Source organism: Nannobrachium achirus (assembly GCF_963921795.1).
Source record: "Nannobrachium achirus genome assembly, chromosome: 15".
Lineage (NCBI taxonomy): Eukaryota > Metazoa > Chordata > Actinopteri > Myctophiformes > Myctophidae > Nannobrachium > Nannobrachium achirus.
This window is the reverse complement of record NC_137822.1, coordinates 34,200,758-34,214,271: the sequence shown is the minus strand read 5'-3', so window position 1 is coordinate 34,214,271 and position 13,514 is coordinate 34,200,758. Positions and strand designations below refer to the sequence as shown.

At 42.3% G+C, this 13,514-nt stretch overlaps 2 protein-coding genes across 2 annotated transcripts in view; one reads left to right on the top strand and one right to left on the bottom strand.

Annotated features, from left to right (window-relative positions):
* plpp1a (phospholipid phosphatase 1a) overlaps positions 1-13,514 on the bottom strand; it is a 247,506-nt gene that overhangs the window by 109,737 nt on the left and 124,255 nt on the right. The gene's annotated exons all lie outside the window — the stretch shown is intronic.
* pstpip2 (proline-serine-threonine phosphatase interacting protein 2) lies at positions 554-12,761 on the top strand (the record flags this gene model as incomplete). The annotated part of the gene is made up of 14 exons (XM_080743576.1): positions 554-586; positions 1,654-1,754; positions 4,263-4,337; positions 4,673-4,707; positions 4,810-4,916; positions 5,028-5,090; positions 7,152-7,250; positions 7,964-8,009; positions 8,732-8,811; positions 9,689-9,787; positions 11,077-11,173; positions 11,427-11,511; positions 11,884-11,933; positions 12,706-12,761. The coding sequence occupies 14 exons, from the start codon at positions 554-556 to the stop codon at positions 12,759-12,761; spliced, it is 1,026 nt and encodes a 341-aa protein (XP_080599702.1).

Sequence of the window (13,514 nt, the reverse complement as noted above, 5' to 3'; positions counted from 1 at the left end):
TTCTCTTTTGGGGGTCCTTCCCTGGCATGAGCGGTGGAGGCTGCGTGTGTGTGTGCGTGTGTGTGTGCGTGTGTGTGTGTGTGTGCGCGTGCGTGTGCGTGTGTGTGTATGTATATTTGTGTGTGTGAATGTGAGTGTGAGTGTGCCTGGCCTGAACAGCGCCCCTCCCTTAACATGTGTGGTCAGAAAAGGTATAGCAGGCTACACCACAGGCTACATACAGACAGACACACACACACACACACACACACACACACACACATACATACATACACACACGGCCACGCTATGGAGACGGTGTGACCACCGCTCAAAAATAACTGGAGTCCCATAGAGCAGCAGCAGCAGCGCCGCCCCTGGCTGAAATGCACGCACTGCACTCCCTTTAAAGTTTCTTGCCCAAGCGCGCAGATCAACCAACACACGCACGCCTAGCAGAGTGTAGGCTATAAAAGGTCCATGCACACATCACTCTCACAGTCAGTCTATAAGCTATTCAGTCTGAAAACACTCGGAATTATCTGTCTGTCTGCCTCTGATTGCACGTTCAAGGATGAGAGACGTTCATTTCAAGGATTACTTTTGGGTAAGTTGCGCGCTGTGGGTTGTACAAAGTGTATTAATAGATTAATAACCAGTTGGCTGAGTGAGAACGGAACTTAACATTGACATTGCATGCAGATGAAAATAACGCGACCAATATGAATGAAGAAGAGCCCTCTGCTCTGAAAGGTGCAGCTGTTTTCTTGCCGACTTTTATTCACGACATGGTGTGGTGTTTTGCAAATGGACTGTTATTTGGACTGTTATTTGCACTGCGGTCTCAGACACTATAAATTAACATCCCTCAATTCCCCACGAAGAAGGGTTATTTATTCTGGAGGAAAGTTTTATAGGCAGCTTTTTTATATAATCAGCCTCAGGCGAGTTGTGAACTTGTGTAGGCTACTAGCCATAGATCTAACTTTAAATCACATGAAATACAGATTAGGCTGGTTAGCCTAATTATGGACTGTCACCCTCAGCCAACAAATTACAGGGAAATGGGCGCCGCAAACATCAATTTATATCCTCTTCCAGAGAAGTTACCTGTGTTGACTCAGTTCTAATTGGAAGCAGTCATTTTTGTCTGTCTGGGAGAGCTACATGTACACATTTCACACAGCCATGTTTACTGTCAGAACCTACTATGTTTATCATGCAACTTTGTCCCTTAAATTCCTTAACATGAATACATCTAGTGCAATGATTCTAAACCCTTTTCATTTCAAGGATGTTTGATATGCATTTTGTTTCTCTAACTTATTTGAAGGTCTCCCCTTAACTCTGGCAGTGTTGAAATTGAACCAAATGGGCCCATTTGGTACCATTTCTCCACTGTCAGAGCTACAGACTGTGTAAGAGTCCATTTAGATCCTAGCCACAGTTTGAGAACCTATAGGCCTACTGTACATTAGGACACAGATTTGATACGATTTTCTCCATTTGGTTCCTTAATCTGAACTACCAATCATTTAGCCGGGGACCCCTTCCTTGCAACTCCCTCAAGGACCCTTGAGACGTTGAGAACCATGTATTCATTATGTTAGTTGAAATGAAAGGATTGGGGAAAAAATGAACACAATCTATTGCATCTCCATGTATTGTTGACAGAACTCTGAACTGACCAACACAGGAGGTTATGAGACCATCATCCAGTATCTCAATGAAGGCAGGAGGACATGCAAGGAGGTGGAGGACTTCATGAAAGCTAGGTAAACAACTTGAGTTAATACCACTTGGTTGTACTTGCATGGTTCCAAGTCAGTGGTTCTCAACCTTTTCAGGCCGCGACTCCCAAAATAATCACATTTTAACTGCCCCCCTCCCTGACGAGCAATAAGAGTTGAGGCATTACATTAACACGGTTCTATTGTGAAAATAGCAGATCTACATGTAGTGATACGCGGAAGCGGGGATTGAACCCGGGACTCCCACTCGCTAGTCCAACGCACAACCAGTCATGCTAATAGGGCTGAGCCCGATTAGCAGGGCTGTTGTCGCTGGTTCATGGCTGGGTGCTACATTCACCCCCCTGGTCTTTTGGAGTGCGCCCTCGCGCTTCACACATCACGCCACGGACCGCCGCACACGACGTGGCACTGTTCCCTCACGCGAGCACATCACGCTCCTCACCCTGCCGACAACGCCAGATGTAGTGATACGCGGAAGCGGGGATTGAACCCGGGACTCCCACTCGCCAGTCCAACGCACAACCAGTCGTGCTAATAGGGCTGAGCCCGATTAGCAGGGCTGTTGTCTCTGGTTCATGGCTGGGTGCTACATACATGAAGATGGGCTATTTTCAAAATTTCTGCCTATAATATTTGACAATTTGGCCAATGTTTAATTTGTAATTTTAGAGGTATTAAAAAGTCCTTAAATTCTCACTTTAGAAATGTGCAGATACCCTCTATGGGTTCACTTAAACCTTATGATGGTTTGTTGAGAAAACAATGTTGCACATTAAGTTCAGTCATCTGGGGATCCCCCCAAAATAATTTGGGGACCCCCCTGGGGGTCCCAACCCACAGGTTGAGAACCACTGTTCTAAGTGAAAATCACCTGTTATGACAAGAAAAAAGGAAAGATGCATTTCAAAACTCAATACTGTGTGATATAATAAATATAACGGCTCTTGAGGGTCAATTTGTTTCCTAAATGTCTATCATTTGGGGACCCCCTCAGAGGCGTGTATCAAAACACCATCCCACTTCCAGCAGTGGAAGTTTGTGATTGGCTGAAACGGAGGTAGGGAGCACTCCGTTGTGTTCGCCTGGACCGCGCGGAGGTGCCGAAAGTCTGTCCATAACGGCACATAACTCGGTAACAGCGCTGAGTCGGCTCATGCGACCGTCGCAGCGCTCGACACGGCGACTCGCTTGCTACCGCTCGCTCGGCGGTGTCTCACGTGGCTCATGGTCGCCTGAGACGGCGCGCCTCCGTCATCTCCACCGAAAACAAGCGCTCCGCCCTTAGTCCATTGTTGGAACTGGGATGATGTTTTGATTCACGCCCCTCAGAGGTTCAAGTCTTTCTGCCAGACCACCATGCTTATTGATCTGATCTCTTGTGTACCGGTCCGGTACTTATCTTCAGTGAAAGATTAGAGCTTGGTACAAATAGGAAAAACACTTTGAACCAAAACCTGAATTGGCATCTCACTAACATTGCCTTCGGGCAATGTGAGCTCACATGTTGTGAGCTTCTAGATCTATTATTTCATTATCATACATTGTGTGACACTGTAGTATGACGTAGTATAAGTAGGGTATTCATTTACAAACAAAAACCATAAAGTTGAAAGTATTTTTCCGGCATGTTTACATGACGTCGTGTTCAATTGATTCATTTCTTGTACATGTATTGAATGTTCATTAATGTGCACAGTGAGTGTACTGCCCCGTAAATAAAGACAAATAAAGTAAGAAATAAGGAGATCAAAGATTTCTACCTGACAGCGACAAGTTGTAAAAGAGAAGAGAAAACACTTGTGTGTCTCATATTGCAACTTATGACGCTGTTAGAGAAGTGTTGCGGTGTGAACATTAGTTACCATATCATTTGAGAAACTAGTATAGAATGGTCTATTGTGGACTTCTCACTTTGGATAAATGTCAAGTTAACACTCAGCAGCATTTTCCTGTTTTCTGTTCTGCTCTTTGGATAAACAGTACATCCGCTATACAGTACACATTCTGTAACATGGTCCAGAGTGTATCTTTTAATAGTGGCATTCATCAAGCCTCTCTATTAGATCATCTCTGATCACATACTGTATGCCACTGAGGTCAAGCTGAATTCCAGTATTGGCTGTTAGACAAACTAATCTTTTGTCTTCATATCTTAATATGATTTTTGCTGAACTGTATCTGCAATGACAATCTGCAATGACAAACCCCTTTATATTTAGGATTAGGTAATAGGCATTCCTTTTATAGAATTGAAATACTTTGCTGGGTGTTTTAATTGTGGTGTGTTTGTAAATGGAACCAAATGGACCTGTAAGGGTCAGTGTTGTTAAAGGTCATATCCCGGAAACGTGCACTTGTTTTATTTCTACAGATATGCCGAGTGGTAAGGGAAGATATAGCATAGAAGCATGTTTTGTGTTTGTTTGAGTGGTTGTGCCTTATTGTATAATGTGTTAGTATAGGTGTGTTTGAAAAGAACGAATAAAAGTTTCACATTCCAGTTTTAAAATGTATTTCTGACTCTTTCAGGGCTCACATTGAAGAGAAGTATGCTAAAGACCTCCTGGGTTTGTCTAAGAAGGTGTGTGGACATAATGAACTGAAGTAAGTACATTCACAGACACATTCTCAATATTGTTCTTTTTTTTATTACAATGAACAAAAGATGGTACTCAAATTGGATGATTTAGACTAGAGCAGTGGTTCTAAGTTTGTAAACACAAATCAATACATATTCCATCAAGGTCCAGAGACCCCCATAAGAGAAGTTTTTTTGTTGTAGATAAAATGTAATCATTCTTATAACACTTAACTTCTAGCCGCTGAAAGGGACCCCCTGGAACCCCTTAAGAACCCCTGGGGGCACCTGGACCCCACTTTGAGAGATCTGTTCATTGGTTTTGTGTACCCAGTAATTTATTTCCATATTGTTTTTCTAGCTCACTAAAGAGATCTCTGGACATGTTCAAACTACGTAAGAGCACGACATTCTTCAATGTAAATAAAAAGTACAATTTTGCGGTGTTATGTAGAAAGTTTATTCTGTATACTTATAAATGCTGTTTGTACATCGTAGAAACAGAACATGTGAGTCTAGCACATCTCCAGTTGGCTCAGACGATGAGAGAAGAGGCCAAGAAGTTAGAAGATTTCAGAGAAAAACAAAAAGACGCAAGAAAAAAGGTGATTTGTTGTATTATTGTCACCGTGACGTTGATTATGGTGTAGTGACAATCAATACAAATATGTCATAGATGATGTAACTTACAGTCTTGTGTAATCCTGGCATTACAGATAGAACAACAGATGGAAGCTATTCACAAACAAAAGGCCTCACAGTACAAGAAGACCATGGAGGTGAGTGTTTAGATCAAACATGGGCAACTGGCGGCCCGGGGGCCACATGCGGCCCCCACCTTCATTTAATGTGGCCCTCAGGTTAATATCGGAATACTGATATATTATTGATTTCAGTTAAAGCTGTTACAATTCCAAACATGCAGACATGACCCGCTTTAAAACGCGTTGCAGTGCGACACGTTTTGAACTTGTAGATCGGCCATTTTTGCTACTCTTACTGGAGATGAGGTTTTTGCTCGACAGTAACAATATGCAATGTGGCCCACTGGAGTGATTGTGGAAATATAGTGGCCCTCTCCATCATCAAAGTTGCCCACCTCTGGTTTAGGTGGTACTTCGTCATACGACAAACAGCGAAAAATAGGGTATCTGCAAGCTTATAGATTGCCTATTTTTGAAAATTGTAAAATAAATTCAACTTTTTAGAGACATTCTGAATGACTTGCCCAAAGTAGGGATGCCAGGTCGATTTAGGCCTGACGTTGATTCAAAAAATGTCATCTAAATCAATGGTTTTCTGAAAAACCTATGTTTCTACTCAGTGGTGCTCAAACTTTTTCATGTCAAGAATTATATGTATTTGACTGCAGACCCTAGTCTCAAAATATTTTTCCAGGGACCCCGAGAAAGAAAGATGTTCAAAGTAAGGTTTGCTTTAAAAAACATATATTCAAAGATTTGCTATGAGCTTGTAGATCTGCTGTTTTTGAGCAGCCTAAGTAGCATGTGTTTCATGTGATGCAATTCAGTCGGAAGCACTATTCCTGAATGACACAGTGGAAACCAAAGATGTTTTAAGTGCGAAATTTAATTCGGTGTTCACGTGATTGCGTTTTGAAAGCAGTGAAGACACCTTTGTTAGACACACACACATGTTCCTTCCCCCTAGAGAGAAGGAAGTTCTATAGAAGCCTATAGGATGTGAGAGGCATCTAACTGCCACCAAAAGAGGAACTATTTCTTATGGATCATTTAAAAAAAGCAGAAATTAATAATGATATCAGTGCACATTCAGAGCGGATTTGCTGTAGTTTTAATAGAGGAGGAAATGTTGGAGGTAATAAATAATAACAAATATTAACAGTAACAAATGCTTACCGTCGCCGTTACATTTAACACTCTGTATGCGTGCAGGGTGTCACCTGGGTTACACAGGCTCAACTGCAAAAGCACAAAATAAAATGTATTAAAGCAGGGGTCAGTCCAAACGTTTTCAGTCCAAGGACCCTTTAGTTTAGTGAGAGATGAAGCAGGGACCCCCACAACCTGTTCAGAGATTCCATATAGTTTCATCTTTTGACAGCACAATTATCAGTGTATTTTTGAATCACGTCAGTTTGTGTTTTCAGATATTTAACCACTTGAACTGTCAATACTTTAAAAACGTTACCTTTCACTCTGTACATATAGTCTGCTCTTTTCCCCCTCTACAACAAAAATAGCTGATCTACTGTGAGGCGTTGTGAGCTTATAGATTTGCTATTCTTGGCTAAAGTTCTCAGAATATGGACACTTAGGCTTCAAGCGGTTAAAATAAAAAAGGAGAAAAATAGTTTCTATCACACAAAGATTTGGAGGACCCCCTCTAGTAACTCTGAGGACCCCCTAGTATTAAAGTTTAGGCAATGAATAACGCAAAAAAGAAAACTCTGATATTTGCATATCAGTATTTTCTTTCCGTTGGTTATGGATGTTGAAGCCATTTTCAGCCATTGGTCACTTGATCAGGCACGTCTTCAAAGAACAAATGTGCACTTTGTTTTGGCTGTTTGTTATGTTGCTGTGACAACTGCTGATGAGACTGGTCAATTAGATCTGAAGCAAACCAGAACATTTAATTGTTTGATCAACCAAACAAATATGATCTGTGCATCCTTTTTCCTCCAACTAAATACAGAATACCGGTACGTTATTTCAATGTACGTACTTAAACTGGATCGCCTTTGTCCTGTTGTCTTTTTTATTGTAGTTTATTGTACTTCTACTGTACATACTTTTGTGAAAGTATGTACTTTTATTGAAAGAAGAAAATGCTGATGCATCTGCACTTTTCCACAGACAAAGAAGACATATGATCAGAAGTGTCGAGATAAAGAAGAAGCAGACCAGAATATGAACCGCAATGCCAACACCACCAACACCAAGCAGATAGAGAAGGTACAGTTGATCTGCTGTAACGAATAGGAACTTCGATATAGCACTACTCACTACTGTATGTTAGCTATAACATCGCTACTCGTTATTTTCCATGAATGTTGGCCTATTTCCTCTCAAAGTCCACCCGTTTTCACCATTATGTTCCCCTATTATTATGACATACCAAGATTAGGGAAACTATGGTTCCTGTTGATCATGATTGCACCTTTCAGTGGTGTAAATTAACAAAGTATATTTACTTAATTACTGTACTTAAGTACAATTTTTAGGTATTTGTACTTTACGTGAGTATTTCCAATTATTTTAAAACTGTAGTTACTTTGCGGATATAAATGATTACATTATAAAACATACATTAATCCACTTTAGCCCTCTTTTATACCTAGGCTATTTTCAAACAATTTGTACTTTTACTTTTGGTACTTTAAGTATATTTTGATACCAATACTTTCGTACTTTTACTCAAGTACATTTTGAATTATGGACTTTTACTTGTAACGGAGTATTTCTACATTGCAATATTGATACTTTTTTTAAGTAAAAAATGTGAGTACTTTTTCCACCACTGGTTTTCACCATTATGTTCCCCTATTATTATGACATACCGTGAGAAGGGAAACAAGGGTTCCTGTTGATCACGATTGCACAATTTGCACCTTTATACTTATTATTCAAATCCACTACGATGACATGTATTTCCCATGTTTTTTCAGCTCTACTCAAAGGCACAGCAGGCAAAACAGAATGCAGAGGAGGCTGGTAAGCTGTCAAATCAATGACCATAGGTCAAATGTTGGCTATTAAAAGTACATGTGGTGGGTGTTGACAGAATGACAAGGAACCCTGTCAGATTATGGTCGTTGCAGGTCAGCTGAACCTAACACGCAATTACAGTTTTAGGAAGCAGAAGTTGAAATATGCTGGAAACACACTTTAACAAGGCTTAATGTGCCCAAGCAAAGGGCTTTACCATGTGTGGACATGTATAGCCAAGAAAACTCGATTGGGACAGCCCTAGACTAAAGTATATGGGTATATGGAACCTACAACTGATTAATGGTTATAATAAGGTCCCGGTGCAACTCAGCCAGCTCTTTATGGAGGACTTGAAGTTAACAATAAAGCTAAATGGACTTAAGGCTTGCTGGTAGCCCAGGGAGCCGCTCTCCATTCCGACATGCTGCCATTCCGACATTGACTTCTTATTGTCGGAGTGGCAGCACTTCCATAGAGGTTAGGGTTAGCGTTAGGTATAGGGTTAGTGTCGGAATGGGGCGATGTCGGAATGGCAGCATGTCGGAATGGAGACATGTAACCGCCCATTTCACATAACTGCTTTCCCATGTCCGTCTATTGGGCTCAAAATCGTGTCACAATCATAGTCCATAAAAAATGCTGGGCCTGTTTGCACCTGTGCAAGCTGCTGTGTCATTGTATTTAAAGTGTCGTTGGGTGTGTGCCTCTGTCTGTCTGATTGGTAGATAGGATATACCTGCAGAACGTCCACACCCTGGCCAAAACCACAGACGACTGGCAGACGGAGCATGTCAAGGCGTGTGAGGTAAGAAAGACTGGAGTCATAACGTATGATGAAAACCCGGGGGTGTCACAAGGGGGGGGAAGTGGGACTGAGTTACTAGGGCCCAAGGTGGAGGGGCCTTATTTTATCCACCTCTTTCAGCGGGAATTTACTGGAGAATGTTTTGCACCACACTGCACCACACTTCCGGTTAACAGCAGACATACAAGCTCACGTCACGTCGCAGATGCAGCCGTTGTGAGCTTGTAGATCACACTCGGCTGCGGCGCTGGAAGCTCCGTCCAATTTCTGCGCAATGCACGATGGGATGTTGGAAACTTGTGGATACTTTAGTTATTGAAAAATAGCAGATCTACAAGCTCACAGCGCGGCACCGAGTGCCGTGCTGTGAGCTTGTAGATCTGCTATTTGAAAAGTCGTGAAAATGTGTGCAAATCTTTGAATATGTATATTTTTTAAGCAAACATTTTGTAACTCAAGTTTTGCCTCTGGGGGGGGGGGGGGGGGGGGTACCTGAAACTAAATATTTTGAGATGGGCGGCTCCGTGGCCAAATACATATCATTTTGGGGGTCCTTCACATGAAAAAGTTTGAGCACCACTGACATAGAAACATAGGTTTTTCTAAAAACCTTAAAAGGATTTAGAAGACACTTATAGAATCTGGGGAAAATATTCAAAACGTGCACACATTTTCATGACTTCAAAAATAGCAGATCTACAAGCTCACAGTGCGGCACTCGTGCTGCGTTGTGAGCTTGTATCTGCTGGTATATCTGCTATAAGCATAAAATAATGCTTAATAATGCATACCTGGTCTAAATGGTGTTAAAACCCACCTCTACGTGTGAATGTGACATGATGATGATGGTGCACCCTGTGTTCTCCCAATACAACAGGTGTTGGAAAAGCAGGCGATGGAGAGGATCAGTTTTCTGAGGAACACGGTGTGGACGCACCTGAACCAGCTGTCCCAGCAGTGTGTGACCAGTGATGAGGTAGACACACACACACACGCACGCACGCACGCACGCACGCACGCACGCACGCACGCACGCACGCACGCACGCACGCACGCACGCACACACACACACACACACACACACACACACACACACACACACACACACACACACACACAAGTTGATCTGTCCACTCGGTTTGTTCACCTTCACAGTATTCATGGGTTCACCTGAAAAATATCTGTTCACTTCTCCGGCTCCGTCGGTTGCGCTCACAATAAACAATATACAAACAGAAAGATTGATTCGGACAACGTTACACCTATTAAGAGCTGTAGGACTAACACATGAAACCCATGAACAGACAAATTATTTGTTTACCAACATTGAGACTAGACACAAAGGTGACCGTTTCATGTAATCAATTCCCAACTGATCCCCAAACCTGTTGTTTTGGGGACCATCGGTTGGCGCTCATAGCTAGACTTATCTACTATACCACCCTGCAATGGTATTGCGCGCCGAGAACAGCTGACAGACAAGCTCACAACCGTGTCGTGAATGAGCTTGGAGGTCTGCTATTCTCTGCCGTTCTCTGTGTGCGACACCGTTGTGGGACGGAGCATGAATTAAGCTTGATGGGCTGCAGCTGCGCGAGCAAGAGCAGCTCTGGTGCCGTGATCATAGAGCGCTCCCTCTGTTCTTATGACAGCGACTGTACGGTAGGTGTGGTGTTGAGGACAATTGCTTTTAATTGCTATTATTGTTTACACAACAGAAACCAAGGATTATACATTTCAAGAGCGAGAAATCACAGTAAAACTCCTACGCGTTCTTCCTCCACCCTGGGAGAAAAACAGCATCTTCTTCTTACACATGAGGCTTTGAGTCTGTGACCACTTTTACATCGCATCTTTATGAGCGGTCGGTTTCTTTTGGCTCCGCCCTGCGCGCACATACTGGTTCTTATCGGTGTGATGTTGTCTGGAAAGGCTTACACTCTCCTGGCTTCCCCATTTTGGGCTGGTCATTATAGGTGAAACTTTCAAAGAATTTCAGAGATCGCAATTACTGTAAGCACTTTTCTGGCTTCCCCATTTTGGGGATGTCATTATAGGTGACATTTTCTCAAAGCTGAATCTACAAGCTCAAAAGCGGTATTTTTGCTATTTAAAATAAAAAAAAGGCTTAAATGATTAAAAGGAAAATATTAGCTTTATTTTTAACAATGTAATGTGTGTGTGTGTGTGTGTGTGTGTGTGTGTGTGTGTGTGTGTGTGTGTGTGTGTGTGTGTGCGCGTGCGTGCGCGTGTTTGTGCGCACAGCTCTATGAGGAGGTGAGGAAGTCACTGGAGCAGTGTGACATTCAGGAGGATATTGCACATTTTGTCAACCTTCGACAGACCGGTGACAAACCGCCAGGTAAGAGCATTGTCTGTTTGTTTAGATTATGGCAAATGTTACACACAGGCAAATGTTACACACACAGGCAAATGTTACACTTATAGGCAAATTTTCCACACACTGTTTAGATTATGGCAAATGTTACACACAGACAAATGTTACACACACAGGCAAATGTTACACACACACACACACACACACACACACACAGCGCATGGTTATATGTGTCGGTTAGGTGTAGGTTTACAGTTGTATTGTCGTCATTTCACAGCTGCAGTTGTGTACGAGAACTTCTACTGTGGTCAGAGGACGGCTACTGTTGCGCCACCCAGCAGGCATCCCCCTACAATCAGCAGGTGAGAGACGAGAGACACTAGCATGTCAGTGGTTCTCAAACCATTTCATGTGAAGGACCCCCAAAATGATATGAATTTGGCCACGGACCCCAATCTCAAAATATAGAAGAGACTAACTGAGCTCCAGTTAAGTGAAAAGGACCTTTTCTTTGACGATGGCTAGCCAGGTTGCTGACATAGAAACATAGTTTTTTCAAAAAACATAGGATTCAAAAGAAACTTTTTGAGCTTTTTTGTTCTTATTTTAATAATTAGCTGATATGCTTGTAGATCGGCTATTTTCACTACTTTTTTCTTTTCTGCCTGACAGTGAATGTATTATTGTACTGCTAATGATCTTTATTTATTTAGCCTTGTTTTGTGAATTCGCAGGAGGGGACCAATACCTACTCCTCCAGTCAACATGAGCACAAACAACAGTGGTATGTTTAGTCTTTGTACATCTGATCAAACAACCCCAAATGATAAAATGATGCGACCTCGTATGAGTGCATGAGTGGATTCTGGCTGCTCATGGTTTACCGGTATATTTCCATAATAAAGGCCATTTCCCTCAAACCACGGAAATGAAGCCTGGAGAGCATGGTTCTCAATAATCTGGTTAAAGAACAACTTTGTTTTTTTTACAACAAGGGTTCATATTAAAAAAAAAAAAAGATGTGTTGAAATGTTTTATTAGAGATTTTAACGATTTTGATTGGGGCATGCATGCAAGTGGCTAAATATGTATTTTTAGACAATGGGCCTGATTCATCAAGCACTTTACGACCAAATTACACCCATATTTCAATCTCACCGGCATTTAGGACAATTCCCAAGTTAGGGGTCAGATTCAGCTATGTTTTTTTTGTCAGGGGTTTTGAAGGGATTTTGAAGGTAAGACAGAAATATACGGTAAGCCAGATTTAGTAACTTTATTTACACTATATTTACGACCAGATTGATGAATCCGGCCCAATAAGCCCATTCTCAAGATGCACCGCAATCTTTCATGGGCAGATGTGACTTATGGTGGCTGGTGTAAATAGTAACAAAGAAATTCACAGCTTATTGTGTCTATTGTGCCTATTTAGCCACTTGTACGCATGCCCCCACCCACTGAAATCAAAATAGGACATAGGAAAGAGAGCGAGAGAGAGTGCCTGCATTCTAATGATCCAACACTGTGCCTTCTGATCTTTGCTCTGATTGCAGACGACGTGATCTACTCGACAGTGCAAGATCCAGGATACAGTCTGATCCGCTACTAACACACACACACACACACACACACACACACACACGCACACACACACACACACACACACGCACGCACGCACGCACACACACACACACACACACACACACACACACACACACACACACACACACACACACACACACACACACACACACATACAAAAAAACACTGTAGGACATACAGTATGAAACATTGTGATTTCCTGCCTGGTGTATTATTATTTGTCAGGCTTGGTTTTAGTGTCATGTTGCCAAAGGACCGCCGCCTACAGATACGTCTGGGGAATGGGGACTGCTCGCTAGAACCGGCGGTGAGAAGGGAACTGCCGCTAACACACCTACGCACACTGCTTGGAAACCAATCGCATCACCCGCCCAATATGAAGGACCGCCCCCTAAAGACTTTGGATTGGTTCTGCAATCCAGTTATTTTTCATAACTCTGCAATTGTCTCACCACCCGGTTTTAGCAATGAAAGCTAGCAGGTTGTTTTCACAGTCTCTAGTTGAGCGGAATCTTTTACATACTGACTTGTGGGTCTATAGGCCAGTGGTTCAGGCCGTAAACCCCTACACACATGTCTGATTGATGTGTGGTATTATGTACAGTAACTGTGTTCTAAACAGTGTTTTCAGAGTTAGTCCAAGGGCCATACGAGATGTTGCTCTCGGAAAGGTGGCAAAGGTTACTTAGCATTTTTGAGAAGCTCTATATCTGTAGATTATATGTTGGTATGAGTCACAGCTAAATTGGTGTTATCAGCT